The 27,955-nt window shown below is 47.2% G+C and overlaps 1 protein-coding gene across 1 annotated transcript; it reads left to right on the top strand.

Annotated features, from left to right (window-relative positions):
• The first annotated feature begins 197 nt into the window (after positions 1-197).
• KCNA2 (potassium voltage-gated channel subfamily A member 2) lies at positions 198-7,071 on the top strand. Its single transcript, XM_049765739.1, has 3 exons — positions 198-501; positions 1,818-2,094; positions 2,489-7,071. The coding sequence occupies exon 3, from the start codon at positions 2,652-2,654 to the stop codon at positions 4,149-4,151; it is 1,500 nt and encodes a 499-aa protein (XP_049621696.1). The 5' UTR covers positions 198-501; positions 1,818-2,094; positions 2,489-2,651; the 3' UTR covers positions 4,152-7,071.
• The last annotated feature ends 20,884 nt before the right edge of the window (positions 7,072-27,955 follow it).

The raw sequence follows: 27,955 nt of genomic DNA, 5'->3' as shown, positions 1-27,955 counted from the left end.
TCCATCATCCCATCCCCTCCCTCCCAGTGCCTACTTCATTATGCTGTTGGCAGGTTCCTCTCTCTCCTTCCATGCTCCTCACTCAGTTTCTGCTCCCTTCCCTCCCCTCCACCTTGCCAGACACCCCTCCATCACCCTCCCTCTCCCCTCCCAGTCTTGGGGATACCCCGCAGAGCTTCTCTCCCTCCCTCCTTCTCCACGAGGTGCCGGTTAGTAAATGCAATCCGGGGAGTGGGGAAGAGTGCTTTGCTCGCTGGCTGGGGGAAAGGGGACGTGCAAGCCGCAAGCCGGAGGCCAGCTCGGCGGCGGCGGCCCCTTTAATTCGAATTCACGACCCGGGCCAGGTGCTGCTGCGTTGCGTGGCGCGGTGCGGCTGCGGGGCGGCGGCCGGGTTGCTCCGTTACGCGCCGCCCGCCCGCGGGGACTGCAGAGCCGGAGCCCGACTGGCCGCTTGCCTGCGGGCCCCAGCGGCATGGAAGCTCCGGAGAGCGGTGCATTGGGGTAAAAGGGGCTGCGGGACCCCCCGGGTGTGCGGGTGCACGGGGAGGACCTGTGGGGCCGGGAGAGCAATGCGGGGCGCAGACTTGGGGGACCCCTGGTGCAATGCGCACAAGGCGGCGGTGGAGCTGGGGAAGGCCGGCTGCTGCACACCCCACTGCCAGGGGGATGTGCAAGCTAACGGTCTGCCCTGGAGCTCGGGGCTGCGGTGCTCTCGCCGGCTCGGGGTTCGACTCTTTGGGCTTTGCGGCACCCAAGGGCTTTGGCGTGTCCTGGGAGCTGAGATCTGGACCCCCCTCTGAGATCCACCCACACCCAGAGTTCAAATTCAGTGGATTCGGGTGCACTGAATTGGACCCCTCACCCCCAGAACCAGCCCGCCTAGGGAGCTTCCTCCAAGCCGCCCCCCCCTCCCATTCCCTGGGGGCCGGGCAGGATGGGATTAAGGAGCTGGCTGCCGCTGGTGACTAGTGGAGGAAGCCTGCCCAAAACTGGGGAGGTGGGATGTAGGAGCCGAGGTTGGGGACAGGCTGGGGGTGCAGACCCCCTTTGCAAGCCCGAGGCAGGGGTCCATCTCTAGGCATCTCCTGTCTTCTCTTCCAGCCAACCTAAGCAGCCCCGGCTAGGGAGAGAGGGGTTTGTTTTTTGCTCCCCGCTGGGGAGATGGAATTTTTGATGGGGAAATATAGGTGGTGGTTCAGCGTAGCCCAGTTCAAATGCCACCCACCCACCTCTCTTTTCTCCAAGGCAGCCAGGGGACCGACCCCAAGGGCAATTTGTAAACCCTGGGAGCCAGGCTGCCAGCTTTGGCAACTTCAATCATCCGGGATGAGCCCCCAGAGGCGTGTGTGCTGGGAAAAGGAATGTTTGCTATTTTCTGGACCCTGTTGAGGTCAGGAGCTGGCATGAAGCCCCCATTCTCAGAAGCCTAGTCCTAGGAAGATATGGATATTTGGCTGTTTCTTGATTTGAGGTGCATAGTAGGGGCCCTCCTAGTGGCTTTTCAAGACCAGCAGGGGAATCTGGCTCAGCCCAGAGAGGCCAGGGAGGGGACCAGCCTGGCCAGCCTGAAAGCTCGTTCCCTGGGAGAAAAGGCTGCACCAAGGCAGCTTGGAGGAAAAAGGGAGAAGAGACTCAGGTGTGACATCAGAAGGAAAGTGGGGATGGCAGGGAAGTGCTGGAGACCACCTAACCTGAATACCCGACACCTGACCCAGAGCACGGGTTCCCCCTGGTTGCTGATTTCTCCAGCCCTGGAGGACACCAAAAGGACTCCGAGCTTTTGCTGAGCTTTGCATCTTGCCTCCTTCCTTCCCAAGGTTTCCCAGCCAAGCCCAACAGTCTTCGGGTTCTACTCTACACTCCTGACCCGACATCCCCCCTGCCCCTGCTGCCTGGCGCAGCTCTGGAGCTCACCTCCAGGACCCCGCAGCCTGCTCTCCTGCCCAGGATGACTCACCACTATTTCTAGAGTGTGAAGACGTGATGAGGAGTTGGGCTGCCTGTCGGTGCATCTAGGACAGCCGCAGCATCCAACCAGCCCTGCCTGCAAAGAAGAGGAAGAGGAAGAAGGCTCTTCCCTTCCCACCTGGCCAGGTAAATCACCTGTCACTGGGGTGAGGGAAGGAAGGTACCCCCAAAACCCCAGCTGTGACCTCATCTCCCATGCCCTAGCTGCGGGTATTATTGCTTTCATCTACTTCCTGGGAAGGGATCCTTCTTTCTTGCTCTCTGGTTTCTACATAAAGGCTGTGCAGTGCAGGAGGGGGGGAGAAGGGAGGTGGTACAGGGGATTCCAGAACTTTCTTGAGATATTACTTGCCACCTGCTCTCCTCTGATCCGCAGCTCCATGAAAGTCAATCTCACCTGTCAGCCCTGGGGGTGGCTTATGTTGCCAACTCTTGGCTGAGGGAAAGGGAAATGACACCCCAGGACTGGGGTTGCTGCTGCCAAGTGGTCTCACGTCCTGATTGTGCCTCTGTCTTTCAGCCCAGCAAGGCTGTCTCTGTGACTCCTTGGAGCCACCAGGAACTCTGGTGGCTGAGCCTAGGCCAATGCTTCTGCCTTTCCTGGGGCCACCAGCAGCAGTCTGAGCTCCCTGCCACCAGGCAGCTGGAAACCATAGTGGGAGGCACTTCTCTCAGTCTCCATTATGACAGTGGCCACCGGAGACCCAGCGGATGACGCTGCGGCCCTGCCCGGGCACCCGCAGGACACCTACGACCCTGAGGCAGACCACGAGTGCTGTGAGAGGGTGGTGATCAACATCTCAGGGCTGCGGTTTGAGACCCAGCTGAAGACCCTAGCTCAGTTCCCCGAGACCCTCTTAGGAGACCCGAAGAAGCGGATGCGTTACTTTGACCCCCTCCGCAATGAATACTTCTTTGATCGGAACCGGCCCAGCTTTGATGCCATTTTGTACTACTACCAGTCTGGAGGTCGCCTGCGGCGCCCCGTGAATGTGCCCTTAGATATCTTCTCTGAAGAGATCCGCTTCTACGAGCTGGGAGAAGAGGCGATGGAGATGTTTCGGGAAGACGAAGGCTACATCAAAGAGGAAGAACGCCCTCTGCCCGAAAATGAGTTCCAGAGACAGGTGTGGCTGCTCTTCGAGTACCCCGAGAGTTCGGGGCCAGCCCGGATTATAGCAATCGTGTCCGTCATGGTCATCCTGATCTCCATCGTCAGCTTCTGCCTGGAGACACTGCCCATCTTCCGGGATGAGAACGAAGACATGCATGGTGGTGGGATAACCTTCCACACCTACTCTAATAGCACCGTGGGGTACCAGCAGTCCACCTCCTTCACCGACCCTTTCTTCATCGTGGAGACCCTCTGCATCATCTGGTTTTCGTTTGAGTTCCTGGTCAGGTTCTTTGCCTGTCCCAGCAAAGCTGGCTTCTTCACCAATATCATGAACATCATTGACATCGTGGCCATCATCCCCTACTTCATCACGCTGGGCACAGAGCTGGCTGAGAAGCCAGAAGATGCCCAGCAGGGCCAGCAGGCCATGTCCCTGGCTATCCTCCGTGTCATCCGCTTGGTAAGAGTCTTTCGGATTTTCAAGTTGTCCAGACACTCCAAAGGTCTCCAGATTCTAGGTCAGACCCTCAAAGCTAGCATGAGAGAATTGGGCCTCCTGATCTTCTTCCTCTTCATCGGGGTCATCCTGTTCTCTAGCGCTGTCTATTTTGCAGAGGCCGATGAGCGAGAGTCCCAGTTCCCCAGCATTCCGGATGCCTTCTGGTGGGCAGTCGTCTCCATGACAACTGTAGGCTATGGAGACATGGTTCCAACCACCATTGGGGGAAAGATCGTGGGTTCCTTGTGTGCCATTGCGGGTGTCTTGACCATTGCCTTACCAGTCCCTGTCATTGTGTCCAATTTCAACTACTTCTACCATCGGGAAACGGAGGGAGAGGAGCAGGCCCAGTACTTGCAAGTGACAAGCTGTCCAAAGATCCCCTCCTCCCCTGACCTAAAGAAAAGTAGAAGTGCCTCTACCATTAGTAAGTCTGATTACATGGAGATCCAAGAAGGGGTCAACAACAGTCATGAGGACTTTAGAGAGGAGAACTTGAAAACGGCCAATTGCACCTTAGCTAATACAAACTATGTGAATATTACCAAAATGTTAACTGATGTCTGATTGGAGTCTAGTCACATACTCACAGCCCAATGGAACTAATGCAGATATTGCATAATAGCCTGCATTGTAGTCAGAGTGTTCTACAGTGTGTATCTGGTTCTGCATGGAAAGCAATAGTTGTGCAAGTGACTTTTAATCTTCTGATTTTTGATTTAGAACACAGAATATCTATCCATGGCTTTCATGCAAGTCTTCATCACCGGCTTAGGGGTTCTCCAAAAAGGGGAATCACCAATGGAGCCAGTATTTCAGAAAGACAGATTGAGGCCACTGCACATCCAGTCTATGCCTACCATATCAGTGCCACCGTCCCTTCTTAGGTAACTACACACAGCTCCCAGGTTTGTCTCCTGACCCCCACCCATCACCCCATTTCTGCCTACACCCTTGCTTTACAGAGGTAAACTATGGTGACTTCACTTGAAAGCTCTGGTAAAATTTCCAAAAGGTCATCCACATTTTTTTGCATTGAAAAGAACACACAGTTCTGTGTGTTGAAATTACTTTCTATGTCACAGGCTGGGGTTTGTGAATTGCTGTTGCCAAGTAGATACTCCGGAGGTTTGTGTTTCATAATGGAAAATGCTGCATTGGGTTTTTTCTCTGCAGTGTCGCTGTGAGGGAAGCCCAGGGGGAGGAACAGTTAGTATGACCAAATGTGAGTTGTCAAGTTTCACATCGACTCCCTTGGGCCAGTGGGGAGAAAGTAACCAACCAAGGGGGCCTCTCAACTTTACAGTTGACCACTGCTGCAAGCTTCAGGGTCACTGAGACCCATGTGGTGTTTTGTTCCCACTGGAGTTTTCAGACCTGTTTCCCCAAGTGCTGTGGGCCCAGCGATGCCGACACTGCAGTGAAATGTACTAGTGATGCGAGCGAACTGCATGGATGTTTGTTGCATGAATCTCAATATATAAAACATGGGAGATAACCTATTTTCTTAGTAGCCTACACAGTATTCATATTTAGAGTATTAATAGCTTGGGAAGGATATTGAACTATGGTTTTATTCCCCTCACACTGGATGGCAAATGCCCTCAGTCAAGAGAAACAGATTGACTATCTGGAATGGGGAACTAGAACTTCTGGCCATCCAGCCTGTACCCCATTCCTGTTCTTCAAGTGAGGGGCACAGGCCTCTGTCAAGGCAGGAGAATGAGAATGAGCACATGAAGGCACCTAGGGATGAAACAAGACATAGGCACAACTGTACAGCTGACTGGGACATCTGGTCCTGAGAACAGGTGGATCTTTGGATCAAGTGTACATAACTATATATTGAGTATCTCTTACATGAGTCCTCTACCTAGCTAGCTGTAGGGAAAAAAATTGCATTTGAACCTGTATACGCTTATGCAATATTTTTGACACAGGGCAATTTATGCATGTGTTTGACTATGTGCACTAGAGTGTATGTATCTACATACACAAATACATACCTATGTGTGTATATGTATGCACACACATACATATACATATGTATATTCATCTCTGGAGTTCAGGTTCAGGGGCAAATCCACTGCTCAGTGGATTGGTTGTCTCAGAGGCCTCATGAGTTCATTTGTTTCATGGGTAACCCCACTGGGCCTGGGTTTGCTGCTATTGCCTCAGACTCCAGTCTTCATGGATTCTAGACATTAGAATTGTCTTTCTGCCCTCCATGTGCTGCAGCTTCAGTTCCCCATAGCTGAAGCTTGTCTTACTGAGTGCACAAGGGCCCTAAGAGCCCTCACAGCTCCAGCTGTCCTGGGCCCCCAGTCCCCCAAATACCCCATCATCCCCTCTCCAGCACATTCTGTAAATCATCTCCATGCTCACCTTTCCCCACTCTGTTGTGTTGGCATTCTCATTGGCTCTGCATTAGTCCCTTTCTTCAACCTTTTCCTAAAGAGCCAGTATGGAAGGACACTAAAGAGTAGGCATTGGAGGGCCCAATTCCAGGATTCAGGACTAGGAGCCACCTTTCTGTAGAAGTTTCTAAAGTTCAAAGATCAGACAATGAAGTTCTTAGTCAATCCTCAGGCATCCTTTTCAGTGCTAGGTTCTAAGTCTCTCCATGTTGAACAAGCAAAAAGAACTGCTTAAAGAGAACCAAAGTTTCTAGAGCAGGCTGAGTGAATGACCTCAGCACAGCCTAATGGTAGAAAGCAGGCTGGCCCTGGAAGGGGATGAGGAGAAGCTTTTGCTTCATAAACTGGGCTTTTGTTTTGTTTTGCCTTTCAATGAAATAGCTTAAATTCCCCCCCCCCCAAAATGCAGAGAGTTGCTCTGTGGTAACTCCAGCCCTAACCTCACTGTTGGCCACTTTGCACCTACAGTTACTTAGTGGGGTGGGGCACCAGCTCAGGGTGTTAAGGCCCAGGTGCTCGTTAGTCCTGGTCACCGGTATCCCCAGGTGTCCAAAGGGCATACCAGGCCCAGCACAAAATCTCTGTTTCTCTTCCTCTCCATCTTAGGAGATGGTGCTGAATTTCCAAGAAATGGGGGAGAAGGAAATAGGCTTTTGGAAAATTGATAGCAAAGCACTCTACTTGAGGCAATGATACTTTATGACAGTATCTTGACCTGATCCTAGAATATGTCCACGGGCATACTGGCATGCATTACTACCACAAAATACTGTGTCACTATACACCAATATAAAATATGCAGCACATAAAGTACAAGAGACTAACTTAATGAAAAAGGCATGCCCAGAAAATTATAGATTATCATACCTATATTCAAATTATGCATGTGCAGCTCCAAATGTACACAAAGACCTATATAGACCATGTGCCATCAGACACAAAATACATAAAACTACATGGACACAATGCAGTGTTCATGTAGACAATGGGTATACATAAGTACAAAAACACAGAAATTTGACTGTTGGTTCTGCATCTAAGGTATAAAAAACTCAATACTAGGCATGCAATAGAAGTAATTTGTTCATAAAAGTAATTCAGATGTGTCAGGCATGCCTGAGAACAGTGCACACTTTCACTCAGGTTCATTGCTCTGCCCCCCAGAGCTGTAAAGCAGCAGGTATTAACTAAAGGTTATATTTTATTACCTTTTCCTAACCTACATCCCTTCCTCTCAATATCCTTCAGAAAATTCTTCTTCTAGTCTTTTCTTTCACCTCCCAGGTTTCAGAGAAGTAGAATTCCCTGTCCCCAAGGTTTCATGCAAAGTTGGGCTCTCCTAGAGCAAATCTCTGTTTAATATTGACATTTCATGGACTTTATACCTGTTCACCTTCTAGACACATATACACACCCTCACTTCGGCATGTCCTTCTCTTTAAGGAAAGAGGCATCTATACAGATAATTCTCATAACCCAGGATCCCCTGGGGTCTCTAGAATCAGCCCTGTTTCCTTACAATTTTTTAAATCAGTGATAGTTCTGGAACTGTGGGATCCTGGGCTCAAAACCAAGATGAATAGGCCCCAATGGTTTCTCAGTCCACAGACTTGATTGTGCCTCTCTTGCCTCTTACTTTGTTGATTGATTGCTCAGAAAGCCCAGATCAGGTATTTATTCATCTCTTGAACCATCACCACTTGCTAGTGGCATTTCACTTGCTTTTGGGAATTATCCCATTGGGATTAAACCTCTGTATCCCCTCTGTGGAGTTCAATTTTAAGTCTAATCTATCCCCCTCCTACCCCCTAATCTTCTGGCCTCCAGAATTTCATCCTGTCACTGTTCTTTGAGGAAACACACTGCACTTCAGTGTAAGTGAATAAGGAAGCTAGAGCAATAGCTCAATGAATGGATAGGGTGTTTTGCCTTGCATATGGCCTAACCAGGTTGGATCCTGAGTATCCTATATGGTCCCTTAAGCCTGACAGGAATGATATCTGAGCGCAGAACCAGGAGTAACTCCTGAGCATCACTGGATATGACCCCCAAAACAAAACAAACCAAAAAATGGGGTTAAGGACAACCTCAATATTCAGTAAGTTGACAATAGTTTTGATAGACTGACTCTTAGTTTGGATTTAAAGGCCAGATTTCAAATTCTTGTCAGAATACCTGACCTGGGAGGGTTTCTGGGTTATCCATAGAGATGGGTCTGTCCAGTAGGGTGAGTGAGAGCTCATGTTGAGCAAAAATGTCATCTCCAAGGAAGTGAAGCATTGAAATCGGGTTTGTCATCAGGCTTTGAGGTCAGGTATGCCACTCCTCCCTCCCATTGTGACTCAATGTCCATGGAGCACTGATGGCAGAGAAATAGACAAGTGGGTCTAATGCTGTTGTATTCTGTGGAACACACAGTGGGACATTCGGTCATTCCTAAATCAAAGCATCAAATTTCCCTGAAGCCTCAGCAGAAGCCTTCATGGGCTCAAACTTTAAAGAAAGCTGGAATTTTCTGAAAGCTCAAAGAGGTCCAGGGGTTAAAATGTGAAGGTTATTGGGAAGAGAAGGTAACTGAACAGGTCAAGTTTCAGAAGCTTTGCTGGAGCCCATTTAATTAGGAAGCCATGCTTCCTGAACCTTGGGTGGCATTTGACACTCCCTTCCTTCCTTTCTGGGTCTTTGTCCTTCTGAGAGAGGGGCAGGCATGGCACCAGAAAGAGTGCCCTTTTCAAGATGCACTAAGGACATGTACCTGAAGACTTTTCCAGCTGGGCTTCCAACTAGCACTGAAGATCAGTTTATGCATTCTTGTGGCCCAGTCTGCCTGCTAGAGATTATGCCTGGATCCTTCAGTTTTTTGCAATGAAGTCTTTGGTCTTTGGCCTTCATGAAGTAGCAATGCCAACCCCAAAGAGGTGAGCCTGATGGCAGCTGAAGAGTCTCAGACTAGGACTTCAATGCAGCCCTCCTTGGGAAAAACTGGTCCATGCAGGCTGCAGGGTGCTCCTGGGTGCCACTTGGAGGCTCTCCCAGCTTGGTAATGTCCATGACCTTAACCTCCAGCTGAGTCAAATGGTCACTGGTACAGAAGGTGTCCACATCTAGTAACTGTCCTTAGTAACAAAGTTGTTTATACTCTTCTACTCTAGACTCCTTGTCATGAGAGAAATTGTCACACATGCCTGGGTATATGAAATAAATAAAACATTAATCAAAATCATAAATTGGTTTTAAAACAATTTACAATTCCCCAATAAAATGGCACTCATAATTTAAGAAGCTTGTCTCTCTGTCACCACTGTTGACACTAGTTCTGTACCCCCAAACTCACAAGGGGAGAGGAGACAGATGGGGGTGAGGGTATTTTTCTATAAGCTGTGATGGTTCTCTTTATCAAGCCAACCTAGTTTTCTTCTCCCAGCTTGGTTTTTTTTTGGGGGGGGGGGGCAGGAAGGAGGGCATATCTGGCAGTGTTCAGGGCTGACTCTTGGCTCTGTGCTCAGGAATCACTCCTGTGGGGCTTGGGAAGTCACATGGGATACCAGGAATCAAACCCAGGTCAGCCAGGGATAAGGCGAGTGTTCTCCACACTGTACTCTAATCCACCATCTCCCAGCTTTCCACATCCCTTTATGCCACAACTCAGCTTCATCTATCATAGTTTGTGTTCAAATACTGTTTTAAGAGGAAAAGTGCAATAACTAATAGCGACTGTTTTCTTTAGCAATAGCTATTTCAAAAATCTTGTTCTCAGGACTGAAAGGGGATAGTACCTGGCTTCTCAGATAATGCCCTTGGCCTCTGGGCATTAGCTCACTGTCTCTGTAGTTCCTTCTACTTGTTCCCCAGTTCCCATAATTCTTGTCTTTTGAGGCACGGACCTTCTAGAATAGATCCTCCCTCAAGGTGCCTGTGGGGACTGGGAAGGCCCTTGAGAAGTCTGTCACACTGTCTCTCTGCCTCCATCTCTCTGTCTGTCACTCTCTCCCTCTGTCCATCTATTCACTGTCCATCCTCTGTCTGCTCTCGCACAACAGTCACACAACCTCTGGGCAAGGAAACCTTGAGTTTGTGCACCTCGTTGACTTCTAGTCAATCTGGCAGAGTGTAATGGAAGCCTGCAAGAAAGCGCTTACCAGTAGATAAGAATAAAGCATCCTGAGCCATTACAGAAGATCATTTCCATGCACTAAAAGCCATTACTTGATCCATTTGTTTCCCTTCCTACCCTCCCCAGGGAAACAGATGTTGGGGGAATGTGGCCTGGATCCGGTACACCTGGGATCAGTGGCCAGACAGACCTGGGGACTTGTCCTTGACTGTTCTTCAGAATAAGCTGACTTGCTTAACCAAAGGGACTCTAAAAGGGAGCATTAGAGAGGAAACCACCATCTTGTAAGTTTTTAGGGATAGAAATGTGGGTGGTTAGGCCAAGATAGGAGTGAAATAACAATCCCACTGCCCACTCTGGTATGCAGTTGCACAAATAAATATATATAATCAGGGACTTCAAAAGAGTCTCCTTTCCTAAAAAAATCTGTGTGGTTATTCATACTGGAGAGTCAAGGATAGTTGGCAATCCCAGGGTCCCGTTCCATTTCTTTTTAGCCTACCTTGTTCTATACATGAGTGTACAGCAAAACCTCAGTTAACTGATGGGGAAATCCTCAGGGAAGGAAGCATGCGGTTGCTTTACAATCATGGGTATTTGAATGGGAATGGGAAAATGTGTTTTGGTCCAACCTTTGTATTTTAAAAAAAAAATTCTAAATAGATTAGTATAAACTTCCCTGCCTTAGTAAGTGGGATTTTTGACAGAAGACCTTGTGTCACTAAGGGTCAACACTCTAAACCTCAGTTCTCAGTGTACAGAAAAGTAGATGGAGAAGACCAAAGAGATGGGCTGAGTGTTTGCTTGCTACCGATAGGCCCCAAAGTTGGTCTCAGGGCACACCCTGGCTCCTCCAATAATGCCCTTTGCTGTCATTAGCTTCTTTCTACTGAGTATATAAAAAGATAATATGAATTCTCCTTAGTTGAGGTTTGGGCTCATTGGTCCTGAGTTATCAGAGGTTTTCCATATACACATATATCTGTGTATATATGCATAGTATATGTATATATGTACTTTACTATTTCAAAAAGAATACCATTATAGAGTGATGAATCCCCTTAGCTTCAGTATTGTTAAATAAATTTGGAAATTCCACAAATAAAATGCATTTATTGAATTTTTTTTAAAGGACCTTTCTTTGCATTCTTACCTCCTGTCCTGTTCATCTCTTTTTCTTCCACAAAAGGACCTCTCTCAAAGGTAGTCCTTTACTAACAAAAGTTGGAGTTCCAAGGGTCACCTCTTTCCTTTCCCTCCCAGGTGCCTGACTCCAGGATAAAAAAGGAGAAATCAGATCCAGGAGCACGGTGCTTTATCCTTTCTTCTGACTGCCCTGGTTGGCTATATCCTCATCTCTGAGCCCCAGAAAAGCTCTTCCCAACTTTGTAGCTCAGGTGGAGTAGAATGCTATAGGAACTACTATGGAGTTATTGTTGAGCTTTTCTCTTTGGTGGTGCCTTATGTTGGAGTTTTATGAGAGAGCTCAGAAATGGAACTTTTAAAATGAAGAGGTCAAGAACAGTGCAGGACAAAGCCCATGGGAGAGTCTTCTTGCCTCACCACCTGCCTTTGAGTGGATGCAATTCAGAAAGAAGGGGACATATTTCTCACTGGTATTTGGGATAGAGGCTGTTGGTAGGGGAGGGCTTCGTGCCCTTGCCCACCAGTCCTGGCACCCCTCTAATTTAGCTAAGTCAGCAGCTCGCAGATAGTCAGAAGTTCATAACCCTTAGTGTGGCCAACAGTAGCGCTGTTGGACACATCTGACACTGCATGACCTCAGCATGGAAGCTGGTCTAACGTTCTGTGCTTCTCTGCATTCCTAAAATAGTCTAATATGTTTCATATGAGTTTGCCTCTGAGCATGCTTCATTCCACTGATGCATGCACAGGGCAGGTGTGGTTATGTAAATGCAGGGGATGGAAAGGTGAGGGTAGTAAGGATGCAGCTGAGTACCAGGACCTCTGTCCTCTCGGAGGACAGACTTGTGTCCCTGTGTCTATTCAATCCTCATGAGATGCTTCTAAGCTCTGCTCCTCCTTGAAAAAGGGTTCCCTAGATACCGACTACCTTGTTTGTATGAGTGCATAAACATTCTGACTGCTATAGAGAGCAGGGGGAAGGCAGGGAGCTAGAATGAGGGAATATGTAGGGTCTTCCCTTGCTCCCAATTTCTGTGTCAGATACACATGTCTGTTCCCCACCCCTGAGCATGTAAAGGGAACGCTAAGGCCATGTCCTTCCAGGTAATGCGGGACATGCGCAAGGAGCTTCAGGCTGAGAAATAGGAGAGAAAAGCAAGCAGGAACAGCTTGGCTTGCGTTGGCAAGGGTGATTGTCAGCTCTGGAGGTCTAAACATGTTCTGTAGCTGCCCCAGTTCTGCCTTCACGTGGGATCCAGCGACCCAGTTTCCTTTTGTTGTCAATGCTTGGATGATTCCTTCATTTTGAAGGCCCCGGGAAGCTGGAGAGTCCCATGATTGAACTGCAGCCCTGCTGAGTAAACAATGCCCTAGCCAAATTGGTTTCAGCCTGTGTTTCTGCATCTCTGCACTCCTTGCTCCACTAAGGGTTATCTTGAAACAGTCCAGATTACTGGTGCCAGCAATCAAGGAGAATTCTCCTTAGCATTTGGGATGGGGCTGTCCAGCTCATGAGTGCAGGAGGCTGCTTTCTTGTAGAAATCCATGTGCTTATGTGATTACAAAGCCTGTCTTTGAGGAGTTTATAGATCAAAACCACGCACATACATATATATATAACCTATATATATAATGTGGAAATGGCCGCTCAGTAAACTAATGCAGCGCTGAATCTAACTAGAGTTCCACTGGCTTTCTTGCTGCCTCGTGCATGGCTCTGCAGCTGCCTTCCTGCCCCATCTCTAATAGTTGCCGAAAACTCCAAAGAAGAGAGGCAGATTAAGAAGCCTCCATGGGATCAGTAAGAAAAGGAACTCCAAGGCTGATGGTAAAGCTTCCTAAAGATGATGCCGAAAGGGAACCGGGGTCTCCATGGTGACAAGAGGCTGGGGACCAATGGGAGCTGGAGGTGGAGCAGGACTTGGGGGAAGACTCATGGGATTTGGGAGTCACTTAACTCTTTGTTTGCTTCATGAAAATGTAGACACCAGCTGTAACTGCATTGCACAGGATGTATAGATAGTATCATTCTTGCTGACATATTCTGGAAGTTTTCAGCCCCACCAACACTGCCCCACCCAGGGTTTCTGCAGCTGAGAGTTCCTGTGTCAGTAGGGTCTGATATTTGTACATAGGTTATACATATATGTGTACATATGTGCCTCACTGAACATTGCCTGTTCACCTGACCATGGGTGTACATAGACTTCATAGAGTTCCACCATCTTCTGTAAATACCAACACAAGTAAATACATATATAAATATATATTACTGAGGATTTATTTTAACATCGTTCTGTGTGAAATGGAAAACAAAAATAAAATTTTTGACAGTCACTGGTCCATCCCTTTCTTATATTCCAGATTATTGGCTTTTGTCAGGGATTATATTTGCTTCACCCTCACTGCTGTTTCTGAAACCACAGAAGAGCTGGGCAGGAGAGAAGTAAACCCTGCCAGAGGCAGCAGTAGTACCTGCCTGTCAGTACCCAAGAGCCCAGTGACCTGCAAGCAGAGGATGTGCATGGCAAAGCAGGGGATGGGTGTGAGTTTATTTCCTATTATGGCAGCATTTCTAGGAAAGATTTGGGGAAGGAGATTGGGGAGGGTTGAGGTCAAAGATAGTGAGACTCCCTAAGAATCATTTCATTCCAGTTGTCCCCATCTTTGTAGGCCCTGTTCTCCACTTGGGAGAACCACCTCCACTTGGGCCCATTTCTGTTGCTTTTCCAGGGGGTTGGGATCAACTGTACTGTCTCCTCTTCAGTACACAAATGTGGAGTCTTTTGGTCTTTTCTCCCAGGAGAAAATTTTGGTAGTCCTGTTTGTGTACATATATGTACATGCACACACATATACAAACATATCACACCTCAGAGTAATCTGTCTGATTCTTCTAAGGGTAAATCTGGTGCTGAGCTGGACTCCCCAGCATCCTGATGACTAGAAAACAGTTCTGTGAGATACAACCTTGACCATAGCCAGCAGCCAGCATATCTGCCCACTCCCCAAGGGCCCCCCACTTTCTAATTCCCTCTCAGTCTCTTCTCCAGGAGAATGGAATCTCCTTCCCCCATAACCTCCTCTTCCACAAGGATCTGTTTGGAATTGCACATCCTGAAGTGACACTAGAAAAGAGAGACCTTTGGGACCTCCGCAGGATGCCTTGCATGGGAGAATTTTTTTGTCCTGTGTGGAATGAGGGCAAGGGATGGGGTACCACCCCAGAGAGCCTAGACTTCTGCAGACTAAGGAAACTGAATGTTGTCTGGGGTCCCCTACCCTCCTGCTGTAGACTTCTTCCAGAACTGCACTCCTGCTCTAATACAGAAGGAAAGGGACTGTAGAGAATTCTCTCTCTCTCTGCCACTGTTAGTTATGTTGGGCAAATTCATCATAAAGGAATAGGATGTATGGGTCCCATTCACCTTTCATCTTCGGAGTAGAGATTTGGGGGAATTCAAGTACAAGCCACTCATGCCACCAGGCCTTTCCTTGCCTAGGTGTGAGCATTGGCCTAGCCACTTCCCATCACAGAGGCTGGAATCCAGGCAATGAAGGCAGGGGTAAGAGCCAGAGCCCACCTTGTGCTGGAGCCAGGAGAAGCAAAGCATCATGGGAAAAGCTGAATCCCAAAATGCATCTGAGAGAAAGAGAAGTCTCTGGAGTCCAATTCCAGCTCTCTCTACTCAGCCATGACCCTGGACAAACTATTTTATTCTCTTTGAGCCTCAGGTTTTTCTACTCTATAAAAGGAATCCTTGATGCCTACCTTATCTTGTGAAGATTAAATGAGTGCCTGGCACACAATGTAAGTCCAATAATTTTTTAAAAATGCACACACGCAGTGAGTGCATCTTCTGTCTCTGTCTCTCTGTGTCTGTTTCTCTGTGTGTGTGTGTCTGTCTGTCTTTCTCTCTCTCTCCCCCCCCCGAATATGGAAAAACCCAAGCCACACAGATATCCAGAAATTTTAGATGTAGAAATTGAGAGACTCTAAAATTGAAGATGCTAAATAATCTTTATATTATCAAGACCCAAATCTAGCTGGAGCACAAGAAGTGACTTCAGAGAGTCTAGGAAACTCCTGAAATTATATATCACACCTTTTATGCTACAGTCATTTTTTTTTTACAGAGACCCCCTCAAATTCTTCCTGTGTCCAGGAAGCCCAAATAATTTTCTCAGAGTCATTTTCATGCATTTCCCCAAAATTATTTATTTGAAGATGTTTTGCTCTAGTGGATCTTTATGGATCTTCCCACTAAGACGAAGACAGAAATTCATCCACCCAGCAAGATGGTGGGGTGCAGAGCTAGACCCAACCTACCTCAGAACAGCTCATGAATACACTGTCTGGCTCCAGCTGTGAGGATCTCGGACCTCAGTCAGATCCCAGACCTGACATTCCAGTCCTGGAATGAGGGCCACATATGCTGATGAGAAATAAGTGTTTTATAAATGATGTGCAAATGAGCCAGGTCTACCTGCCTTTGATCTTAGGACTGCAGCATTTTTGAATAAGCCTGCTCTGATTTATCCTTTTTGTTTGTTTTGTTTGGATGCCACACCTGGCAGTACACGGGGCTTACTCCTGTCTCTGTGCTCATGAATCATGTGGGGTGCTGGAGATTGGAATGCTATATTGTATATTTTTGTTCCCACCACCCACCCCTTTTGTCATACTCACCACCCACCCCTCACTGCTCACTAAGGTCAGTCAGCACACCCTCACAATCATTGCTTCTTAGGAGAAGATTAAGGCTCTTTGGACTGAATCTATTCCTACCTGAACAGGAGCCAGGATGCCAGGTTGCCTGGTTTGGAGTCAAGATTGAAGAAAAGGCTCTCATCTGGGTGCCTTCCTATACCAAAGGAAGCCAGCCTCCCCCAGGTCTGTGTGATGGGAATTTGCATTGTTTCACTCGTCATCTGGGAGCCACCAACAGTAGTGAGAAAAGTAAGCCCACAGCCAAGCTGTCTCAGTGGCTGCCGTGGCGCCTTCTCTCTGCCCCCTTGCACGGGTACTTTTATGAGTCCTGTTAATCTCTGAATCCCCAGCCTCTGACATAGTGCCAGGTACAATAAGTATTCACTGAATACAGGAATATCTACATCACATAGTCACAAGATAACTGTGTTTTGGCACAGCAAAAACAGTCTGAGTGAGGGACTCCCTAAGTGAGCCTGATAGTTCTCTTCACTGCAAGAGACCTAGGATTTCCCATTTCGGGGCCAGAACAGATTTTGGGAACAGATGACTAGAGTCACCTGAGTCAAATTATCCACAGAAAAGCTTCACAGCTCCCTAATGCTTTGTCCCAGGACAAACTCTGGCAGGTCCCAGGGAAATTGCCCTCCAAAGCTTGCCCACACCACACTAGCCCTGGGCTTAACCCTCTGACACTCTTACCTTTCTGACATGATCAAACTGAATCATGACCTTATACAGAATCTTGTAACTTCTAAAAAATTGTTTAGAAATAAAATTTTTGTCAACCATGACATTAATTTTAAAAACTAGCAAAAATAAAAATAAATGTCTTAGTCTGGAAGATAGTATCAGTGGTTAAGGCATATGCCTAGTTACTCCTGACCTGGTTTGAATTTTTGACAACACATGGTCCCTCAAGCATCACTGAATGAGGCCCTGAAAGCTCCTTAGCACTATCAATGCAGCCTGAATAGCTCTAGCACTACAGGACCCAAACAGCGTGTCATTCTTGGGCCTTGCCTTGAACTATTTGCCTTCTTAGCTTGTGAAGCCCCAGCCCTCCTGAGCACCACTTGGGAGCATCCCAAATTAATTAAATTTCTTTTGGTTTACGAGTCACATAAAAGTTTTTTGAATGAGAGGGATGTAAAAAAAGTTTACAGCCAGAGAGATGGTGTAGCAGTAGAGAACTTGCCTTACATTCAGTTAACCTGAGTTCAATCTCCAGCACCCCTGGGAGCTCTGCACTCCAGCTGTTTGCCCAAAATACTTAAGATAGTGGCTTTGGATATCCTCCTCTTTCTTTAAGTGTGAAATAGTGTCACATGAAAAAGCAGACACGTGTGTACACATAGTTTTCACACACACACACACACACACACACACACACACACACACACACACGCACTCAAAAATCCTTTCCGGGCCCGGAGAGATAGCACAGTGGTGTTTGCCTTGCAAGCAGCTGATCCAGGACCAAAGGTGGTTGGTTCGAATCCCGGTATTCCATATGGTCCCCGTGCCTGCCAGGAGCTATTTCTGAGCAGACAGCCAGGAGTAACCCCTGAGCACCGCCGGGTGTGGCCTAAAAAAGAAAACAAAAAAACAAACAAACAAAAAAATCCTTTCCAAGACCTCAGGCCTGCTTTCTCCTTTTAACCTAACTTCTTTTTTTTTTTTTTTTTTTTTGGTTTTTGGGCCACACCCGGTGACGCTCAGGGGTTACTCCTGGCTATATGCGCTCAGAAGTCGCTCCTGGCTTGGGGGACCATATGGGATGCCAGGGGATCGAACCGCGGTCCGTCTCCTAGGCTAGCGCAGGTAAGGCAGGCACCTTACCTCCAGCGCCACCGCCCGGCCCCTTAACCTAACTTCTTACTTTGATCCTTGAAAGTGATAAAATTAAGAAAAAGAAGTTTTTCTCATACAGAATGGTAAATGATGCAAATCTAACAGATATAAGCAGCACCTGACAAATGTAAGTACTGTGCTGGGCATTTTGTCTGTTTTACCTCTGAATCCTTCTGGTCACCATTATCCTGGTTTCGAGTTTTACAAAAGGAGATTGAGTCTCAGTGAGGCAAAGTAATTGCCTCAACTCACACAGCTAAAGAGAAGTGAGCCTGGGACTAAGATCCAAGATATTTTTGTTTGTTTGTTTTTGTTTTTGTTTTTGGGCCACACCCGGTGATGCTCAGGGGTTACTCCTGGCTCTGCACTCAGAAATCACTCCTGGCTTGGGGAACCATAGGGGATGACAGGGGATCGAACCATGGTTTGTCCTAGGTCAGTCGCGTGCAAGGCAAACGCCCTACCGCTGTACCACCGCTCCAGCCCCAAATATCCAAGATAGTTTTAAGTATTCGAAGCAAGGTCTCTTGATCTAACACTCTAACAACCCTGGTAATATCCTGCAATAACACTGCTGCTAAATTCTCCAATAACCTGAACTCTGCAGCACCACCACCACCATCACCCTATCAACCCACTCCTCCTCCAGTCTCAGATTTCTAGAAGCCTTTGGAGCACACAGGATTGAAACCCCCTGGTAAAAAAAAAAAAAAAACAGGAAGTTGAGGGATAAGAGGTGCAATGGAATTGGATCACCCTCCTTGGGTATTTTTGTCAATGGGATTCACGAGCTGCAAGGTGTGAATGAGCAATTTGCTAAATTAAACATTCCTAAAAAAGCATTCCCTTTTTAGGCTTCAGCTCCTGAAAGAAGAAAATAAGCCTGGGGGCTCTGCACCTCTCCACCAGCCCCCCTCTTCAATGGGCATTTTCAGGGTCAAGAAAATGGTTTAGGGATATTCACTGCTATGATTCCTTTTCCTTTGGCATTGGGACCAATCTTATTTATAAAGTGAGGGTACAGTATGGGGATCAATGCTCCCGCCCAGGGTGACCATGAAGGCAAAACTGCATGATGGAAGGTGCCCAGCACGTAGGACTCCACGAACACAACCTTCCACTCAGAGATGAAGTTTCCCCTGAGGTATGGATCCCAGTTGAGTCAGAGGGAATTGTGGGGACTCCCAGCATTGCTTTCAAGCCTGAACCTCAGCCTCCTCATCTGTAAAGTGGGGTTATAGCCCAACTTGGAAAGTTGTGTACTTACATAAAATACATGTCATAGAACCTGACAAGATCAGCAGTTAAGAAACACAGTCTAGGGCAGGCCTCTGCATAGCACTTCCCTTTGTAGGGCATGTTTGCCAAACCCGCTAGTGTCTGGCCACTGTGCTGGGTCTGGGAGTCAGAGGTGAACGGAATGCCACACTGTGCCCCAAATCTCACCAAAAAAGACATTTCTTCCCCCAGAAGGAAAGAAACCCTGAAGCACAACCTTTGAGCTGGAGCAATCTATGAATAGGTCTTGAATGACTACTGAATAAAGAAGGAATGGTACCACAAATCAAAGAAAATTCTTATAAGGCTCTCACTAACAGTAATTCTCACTATTAGGTCCTATTCTCAGCGTTTATTTATCTAATTTCATTTTGATGTCAGCCCCATGCACTAGAACTAATGACCCCTGATTTATAATCAAGGAAACTATGGAAAAGTTGAACCCAACCATTTGGCCCTACAGCCCATTGCTGCAAACTCTTCCTCTCATGCATAATCCAGACTCTAGGCAATTTCTCATTTACTAGGCCTCACAGATCATTTGTGTGAAAATAGTTGGGCAGACATGCCCACCTGTCTGCAAAAGACGAAGATCCTTTTCAAGAACACCAACTGGACACGCAAAAAAGGAACTTGTGTTGTTATCGTGAGTGAGTTGAGTTGTGGGAGCTTAAGAGCAATAGAATTCCAGATTGCCAGGCCTCATAGTCTCAGGGTTAGTTATATCTGTTAAGTTCTGTTATGAAAGAGATTATTAAGTCTAGAGAGGGGCCCGGAGAGATAGCACAGGGGCGTTTGCCTTGCAAGCAGCCGATCCAGGACCAAAGGTGGTTGGTTTGAATCCCGGTGTCCCATATGGCGCCCCCGTGCCTGCCAGGAGCTATTTCTGAGCAGACAGCCAGGAGTAACCCCTGAGCATCGCCGGGTGTGGGGCCCCCCCCCAAAAAAAAAGTCTAGAGAGGTATAGAAACTTGCTTGAGGTAGCACAGTAGATTGGTCATGCCAGTCTGACCAGGGCCAACAGCTGACTGTACTACACAATTCAAAAGATTACCAGAGTCATGGCATTTGGTAAGGCAGAGGCAACCAACTTCAGTCAGCAAGAATTAAATTTCTGTCATGTTCCACCACTTCACTGGATTTTTGAAAGGAAACAAAGAATAAAACCCCCATCCTAACTTGTCTGGAAATATACAGACTTAGACAGGACAGCACACCTCAGCATTCTCAGGTGCACCGCTATAGTCAGCCCTGGAGGAGGCAGTGATCCCAGGATTTCTCTTGGAGATCCCATGTGCTCTCTGCTCTGTCACTGCCAATGGGCAGTATATAACAGAGCCAAGTGCACTGTCTTGTTTACCTCTGAGATAGGGAAAGAAGTAGGAGGCTCTTTACTACAGGATGGGCAAGGAACATCCCACAGAGCAGAGACCTTGCAGGGATGTTTTGGAAAAGCATTCAGGCTCAGAGACCATTGAAAGCCATGTGAGGTAGAAGGCATAGGCCCAGGAGGGCAGAAGAGCTGGAGTAGAGTGGACCAGACAGAAATTAAACAAGGGAAAGAGGAGGCCTGAGTGAGCTTTGAGATCATGACAGGACTTGCAGCTCCAAAAAGAATTCTGAATTCTAACAGAGTAGGTTTAGAGGCTGCTCAAACCAGAGGGGATTTGGTTGGACATCTTACGATGAATCACGCCTGTTTCTGTGTTTAGAGGAAACCATAGTGGGACAAAACGAAGAAAAGGACCAGTTGAAGGGCTGTTGAAAAGATGGGAGTGAGAGAACATGGTGCAGGGAGAAGTGGCAACCAAATTGGTGAGAAGTTGGATTCTGGATACAGTGTCTATGCTAAACCTATGTGTGCAAGGTATGAGGTTGAAGCCAGCATGAATTTTTGATAGAGTAAATGTATGGTGTTAAGAAAAGCAAAAACTTCTAGGATGAGTCCAAGCTTTTGGTTTGACCATCTGGTCTATCAAAGCTGCCATTTCTCGAGATACAGAAATCTGTAAAATCCGATCAAGCACTCACTTACTAAAGATGATCATCTAAGGAGTGTCGCCTTCCAGAGTTTTCACTGTGGATAGCTGAACACTAAGGAGAAAGCCAAGGATTTAGTCATCAGCTGAACCAATAAATCCCTTCGCATGAGACCCCACGTGCCCACCCCCACTCTCCCCAAGCCAGAAGATAAACTATTATCTTCTCAAAGGCAAACCCGGGCCCATCCAGGAAGCAATGGGCCAGGGCCCAGGTAGGGTCTGAGCCAAGCTGGCGAGCCAGGCCTGGCTCTGATTTAATTATGAGATCAATCCAACCCGATGTCCTGCTGCAGGAGTGTCCCGGGCCTCCTTTTGGCCAGTATGGGACTAAGATCCTGGACTTGTCAAAGGGAGTTAGACTCACACACCATGCTCTGGGTCCCCTCCAGCCAGCTTAGCAGCGCTGTCACATTGGTCTCATAGAATAAGAGAAGAATCTAGTCTAGGAAAACAATCTGTTGTGGGATAGAGAGCTTGCCAGGATTTGTACTGACAGGAGTGATAGAAAGGAGAACATGAGTGGAGGGCTGATCCCTAGAGGTTTAACTGAACTTTGGGATTGAGGTGAGGGAGCACACAACATGGATCCAAAAACAGATTACATGACCTTTCCCCAGATTAAGGACTGTTTAGGGAAGTGAGAAAAGCTGCAGGATTGGTTTCAAATAGTAAGGGCAGTGGGTTGGATTCAGCTAGAAAGCACACAGCTCAACTCTGCCTCTCATCACCTTTAACTTCCTTTGGTATCTTCGGGCTACACTCCATGTTGTCTCTCTGCTTTTATTCCACTTCTCTAAAATAGGGTCACACAGAGACCATAAGGACCCTTAGGGTGAATAAACACTGAGACATTTCAGCCAGAGTCTCTCCACCAGGCCTGCACTCACCTCCCCCTAAGGACTCATCACCACCACCACCATGACCCAGTAAATAACTCACATCTCTCTATCTGTAGTGAACCTGCTCTTGGGGCTGAGGGGAACTGGCTCAACTATAAAGAAATAGAACATTCAAATCAGGAAGGGAACAGAGAGCTCCTCTGGTCATGTGTAGGTGGAATGGGAAGGCTGAGGCCCAGAAAGGAGAAGAGACTTTTCAAGGGCCCAGTCTAAGTGGTTGCTAGAAACTGGCTCTCAGCCCAGTGCTGTGCATGTGACCCATCATTTATCCATAGACTCATGTGATTCTTCTTTACTGCCCTCCTCTTTCTCTCCCAAGAACCCCAGGCACCTCCAGAAGTTCCTCCCAATTTTTCTTGACCATCTCTTCTTCCCCAGACTTTCTAACCAATGACTGGTAGAGTACTGGGATGGATGGTGAGAAACAGGACTACCTCCAGCCTATCCCAGAAAGAAAAGACCCTATGCCCCCAATCCTTTGCCTCCTTCTACAGTGCCTCAGATGAACCAACTCATTCAAGCCCTATATAACAGGTAATATTGGCCTATTGTAACAGATGGAGAAAATGAGTCCCTAAGAGATTCACTCAAAGGCCCAATAAATGCTCAGTGGCAGAGCACCTGCCTACTTGCATGAGGTCTATGGATCCCACATGAAAACAAGCCCCCAAAGACCCCATATTGCCCCATGTGATGCTGGGTGCTTTAACCCAGTGTTATATGGGTTATATTGCTGAATAAGTATAGGGCTTAGAACAACAATAAAGATACAAAGCAGACAAGTGAGGAAAGCATGAAGTTCACCTGAGTTGGAGCTCAGAACAGGGGAGTCTGACTAAGTTATAGGTGTTAAGATGCCATTTCTTCTTATGGAAAAAAGGTACTAGTGACTCTCTAGCCCCAGGGCAGCAGTCTAGAAGGGTCTCTATGTAAAGCAGGGTGGTTATGGTTTTTTAGAGTCAGGAGACTTATGGAGTCTGCATTAAGGGCCCTCAGCTACAGTGCCCTTCTAGGACCAGTCCTTGACTTCTCTCCTCCTAGGCAAATCTTGGCTTTCTTAGCAAATGTTGTATCTTATAAAATTTTTATTTTCACTGAGGTAAAGAAATACTGCTATTTATACCCTTCCTCTCCCCCTCACCTCAAATTGAAAAGCCTCAGTCACCGCAAAACAAGATAATCATTGGGAGTCAGACAGACCTAAGTTCAACTTTATTTGAGCAATCTGTGGTGCGGAGAATCTTACTCAACCCCTCAGAACCTGAGTCATCTATATAACTCCTCGGTGAGGATTCAATGGCACAGCACAGGCCTCTGAAGCAGCTAGCTTGCCTCTGTTCCTTCTGGGTGTCCAGAGCAAAGTACTGAGTACAGTTTTCTTGAGAATGGGTGGGGAGAGATTGATACCCACCAACCCTTAGCAAAACTGAGCAGATTTTTGCTTCACTCATGAGCACCCTCTCCTGAGAATACACCAATAACAGTCCAAAGTCAGTGTGTCTTTTCTCCCAACTTCTTATAAAGTATATGTCCTGGGAATAGAGGAATAGTGTAGGAGTTAAGGTGCTTAATATGCATGCAGTTGACCCCAGCATCCCATCTGGTCCCTCAATCATCACCAGAAAAGACCCCTGAACACAGAGCCAGGAATAAGCCCTACGTACTGTCAGATGTGGCCAAATCTTGCTATCAAAAAAAAAAAAGTATGGGCCAGAGAGATAGCATGAAGCTAAGGCATTTGACTTGTGTGCAGAAGGTCGGTGGTTCGAATCCCAGCATCCCATATGGTGCCCGGAGCCTGCCAGGAGCGATTTCTGAGTGTGGAGCCAATAGTGACCCCTGAGTGCTGCTGGGTGTGACCCAAAAACAAAAACAAAAAAAAGTATCTCTGGCCTGTCTCTCCTCAATTGGTTGGCACATACTTGGGGGTGCATGTCTTCCAGGCTAGGGCATAGAAGTAGGACCTCATTTCTCTGTCCCATATCATGGTATTTGAGCATATTTTCCTTATTTACTCAGTTATACATTCTACCCAATGTCAACAAGATAGGAAGAAGAAACTGGCTATACAGAAGAGGAAACTGAGGCTCAGAGACACCAATGAGCCTACAGGTTCAGAACAGAACTGGATGAGACCCTGTTTGCCTCAGGCACTTTCTAGGAGGCAGCAGTGACCTTGGGGGTTCTCATGGAGACTCCACATCTTCTCTGCCCTGCTGGGACCAATATTAAGCATGTAGTAGAGGCAGGACAGAAACTAGGACTCTGCTTTCTAGATCTATGCCTGCATCTGACCAATTGGACTGGGTGGAAAAGAATCCAGCAGTCTCACTGCCCATGACAAAGCTCTGACAGATCACAAAGAGCAGAGAAGCTCTCAGGAACACGGGTTCCCTTGACGAGACTGGGCAGTGGGCTGGGGGGTGTCATCATAGTTCCCCCCTTAAGGAAAATGTCATTGTTCTATCCTAGAGAACAAGAATCTAAAGCATAGGAGTAAATGACTTGCTCAAGGCCACACAGCTGCAGGGAGCTGAGAAGGGGACCCCAAACAGCTGGCGCCACCTTTCTTTCCTAGTCACCATCACCGTCTGTTCCCTCTGGACTCAAAAAACCCCCCTCTCAGCAGGTCTTCCCTAGACAGCATCTAGGCAGGTTCTTGCTGCTACAGTCACTTTATTTACTTCCGAGCACTTACCACAATCTGCATTCCCTCCCGCTTTGTGCCTCTCCTGTTTGTTTTCTGGTTCTCCCACTAGCATGGAAGTTCTCCAGGGACTAAAACCAGGTCTGCCTTGTTCCTCCTGGGATTGCTAGACCCAGACTTGCCCACAACAGATGGCCACCACATAACCACACAGTGGTGGAATGAATGAACGGTGCACTCGGCACTGGCCCACAGAACATGGCCCATGTCACAATAAATCTGGCTGGGCTTCAGCATATGTGGGGGAGAGCTGGCTGGCCCATGGCCCAGTATGCAAGAGGCAACCTGACCTGGGTTCTAACCTCAGCATTTACTTGCGACTTTGGGTCTATTCGAACTCTTTTTCTTGAGGCTTCAGCAGCAACCTTTCTTATACTTATTTTCAAGAACTACAGTGCGAGTTAAACACAATAAAAGAGCATGTAGGTCCAGAATTTGGAGACCCAGAGTTCCCAGCAAAGCAACTACATGCCCCATACACACATCTCCTACTAATGACAGGCCTTGGAAATCCAGGCTGGAAGAGGGCCAGGACCCCACTTGCATTTAGAATTGACTGCTGCCTGCAGTTTCAGAGCCCGTTACTGCCCCCCCTCCCCCCCCAAGCATGCAGCAGCCAATTTCAAACTATGTAAATATGCCAGGCTGCCGCCTCAGCAAGGGAACAGCTATACTTAGTGCAATTTGCATGTATTTTAAGCTGACTTGTTCCAGGCAAAGAAGCCGATTCATGAATTTAATAACATTCATAGGTTTCCAGAATGTCAGCACTAGAGAGACGTCAGAGTCCATCCAGCCCAGCCCCCTCAACTTTCAGAGGAGGATGCAGAGGGCAGTGGTGTCCAAGGTCATGTTGCTGGGATGGATGGAGCAAAGTTGGCACAGGCCTAGGCTTCTAGTTCCAAGTCCTTTTTAGGGCTAGCTGGATCTCTCTCAGCCCCTGCCCATGCTCCTCTGAGCAAGCAGGAATCTGCACCATTCCGTCTACATGCTGCCTGGACCACCTGAGCTGAAGGGGAGCATTATGGCTTCCCAGGCAGCCCCCTTGAGGGCAGAGATGAGAATGTGGGGCAAGCTAGGAGCTGGGTGCATTGAATCAGCTCCTGCAGTGGGTACTCGGCCCACAAGCTCTCTTCCTACCAAGCCACCAAGGGAGCCATAGAATGAAATCTAGTAAGCATTCCCACTCCCCTTAAAGCCCATTATGATGATGCATTAGGTCATCCTGGGATTTACCTAGAGCATATTTTTAACTCTAGCCGACAGCTAACGCATCTGCCTGCCTGAAGAGCCTTCTCCCTTCTGGTAACTGCATACTCCTCTGTTTTATGGGAACACCCATACCCCCTCTGCTATGGATTTCGGTGGGTTTGTCGATCAAAGGGTCCTCAGGGCTTGTCATATGATCCAGACTCAATGTGGTCCAGAAGCAACTGTGTGACCAAGTTAGTCCTTTTGGGAGAGTCTAGATGTTCACTTAGGGAGAGTTTTTTTCTTTTTTCTTTTATCTTTGAGTCAAACTATGGGATGCTTTAGTCTCAGTGCTCATAATGGCTAGCTTTGTCCTCACAAGGAAAAAAAAATTCTATCTGAGGAAGAAGTCAATATAGCAGGAAAGCAGACCAAGACAGGGAGACAGATAACTAAAGCCATTCTCGAATGTCTATATCTAGCCATGGCTGAAGTCTGATCAACCCACTTAGGCACCCTTGATCATCTCAAGCTAATTTAGATTTTTCTATTTGCATTTTAAATACTCCTAAGATAGTCACTAATGTAGAATCTTTTTAAGTAAAAAATGTTAAGAGGTAACTCCTACCATGTAAAATTGTTTTTCTATAGGGAGATGGGGGGGACTTTCTAAATTGAATTTCTAAACAGAATAAGGGTTTCATAATGTCTTCATTCTTTCTTCATTTTAGTTAAATGTATTTGGAATCAGACTTACACAAATTCACTGAGTTATCCGAACAATTTTCTGAAAAGTATTACTATTAATATTATTATTATCCCTCTTTTAGTGATGAAGAAACTGAGACTTTTGTGGTCAAAGAACTTTTCCAAAGCTACCTACTAACTAAATGTTGGAGGTACTCTCAAATCAAGTTTAGCGGCTCCAAAAGAACTATTAAAATTATTTAAAGGGACAGGATTACAAGGATTTAGGCACCCTGCTAGAAATGATCCTTGAGCAAAGAACCAGGAGTAAGCCCTGAGCATAGCTGAGTGTGGCCCAAACAAGCAAACAAAACAAGTTTCCTGGGGTCAGAGTGATAGTTCAGGGGTTAGAGGTACACTCATAAACTTGGATTTAATAACTATTCTATGCCCACCAAGCACCACAAGGTGTGGCCCTGGTTGTGTGCAGTCCCCATACGACTTAAACAACATCAAATCCTCACCAAATCAGTCCAAGCATTCAGCTATTTGTCCTGGTTTATTGCCAGGAACAAACTCCGGGGCTACCAGAGTATTGCTTGGGAGACACAATATAATGATGTTCCACAGTAACCCTTATTGTGGGATTATTTCCAATTATTGAGTGCATACTGTGTGCCAGGGACTAATCTCTCTACCTCCTCTGAATAACCTTGAGACTATCTAGTAGAGAAAACTGAGGCTCAATGTTCTTGCGTCATTAGGAAGGGAGGAACAGGAATTGATGTCTCTGTTTCCAGGATCCCAGGTGGTGGTATGGTGCTGGGCTCTACAATTCAGGTTCTGTGAAGGGATGACAGATGAACACCTTTCCTCTGGACATTTGTATTTCTAGTCAGGAAGCACACTGTGTTTCTAGGATGTTGCCCTACCCTGAGCTCAGGCATATAAATTTTGATTGTTCATACCCCCTAGCCATAAGCTGTCATAGCACCCTATTATGGCTGCTGTCTTAAGAATCTCATTAGAAGGGTGAGACCCCTATGTGGAGTTACCTAGATACTGGCTTTGAGTCCACCCAAGGGCACCATCTCTCTGGTCCTTCCCTCTCTGGGAGCCCTACAAGGAGGCATTTGGGGCTTCTGGTCCCTGGGGGTGCTGGGCAGTGGCTTGCACTGTTTATTTACAGAATGAGAACAGTGCCCGCCTGGAACACTGGCTCATCGCCTTCCTTCCAGGAATAGCTCATGACCTCGGCCTAAGAGTCCCCATATTTGGCAGAGGCAAGCCAACACAGAGCCCCAAAATGGTCTAGAATGCTATCC

The sequence above is a fragment of the Suncus etruscus genome, chromosome 19 (assembly GCF_024139225.1).
Source record: "Suncus etruscus isolate mSunEtr1 chromosome 19, mSunEtr1.pri.cur, whole genome shotgun sequence".
Lineage (NCBI taxonomy): Eukaryota > Metazoa > Chordata > Mammalia > Eulipotyphla > Soricidae > Suncus > Suncus etruscus.
The sequence above is the reverse complement of the archived record's forward strand: the minus strand, read 5'-3'. Positions and strand labels throughout refer to the sequence as shown.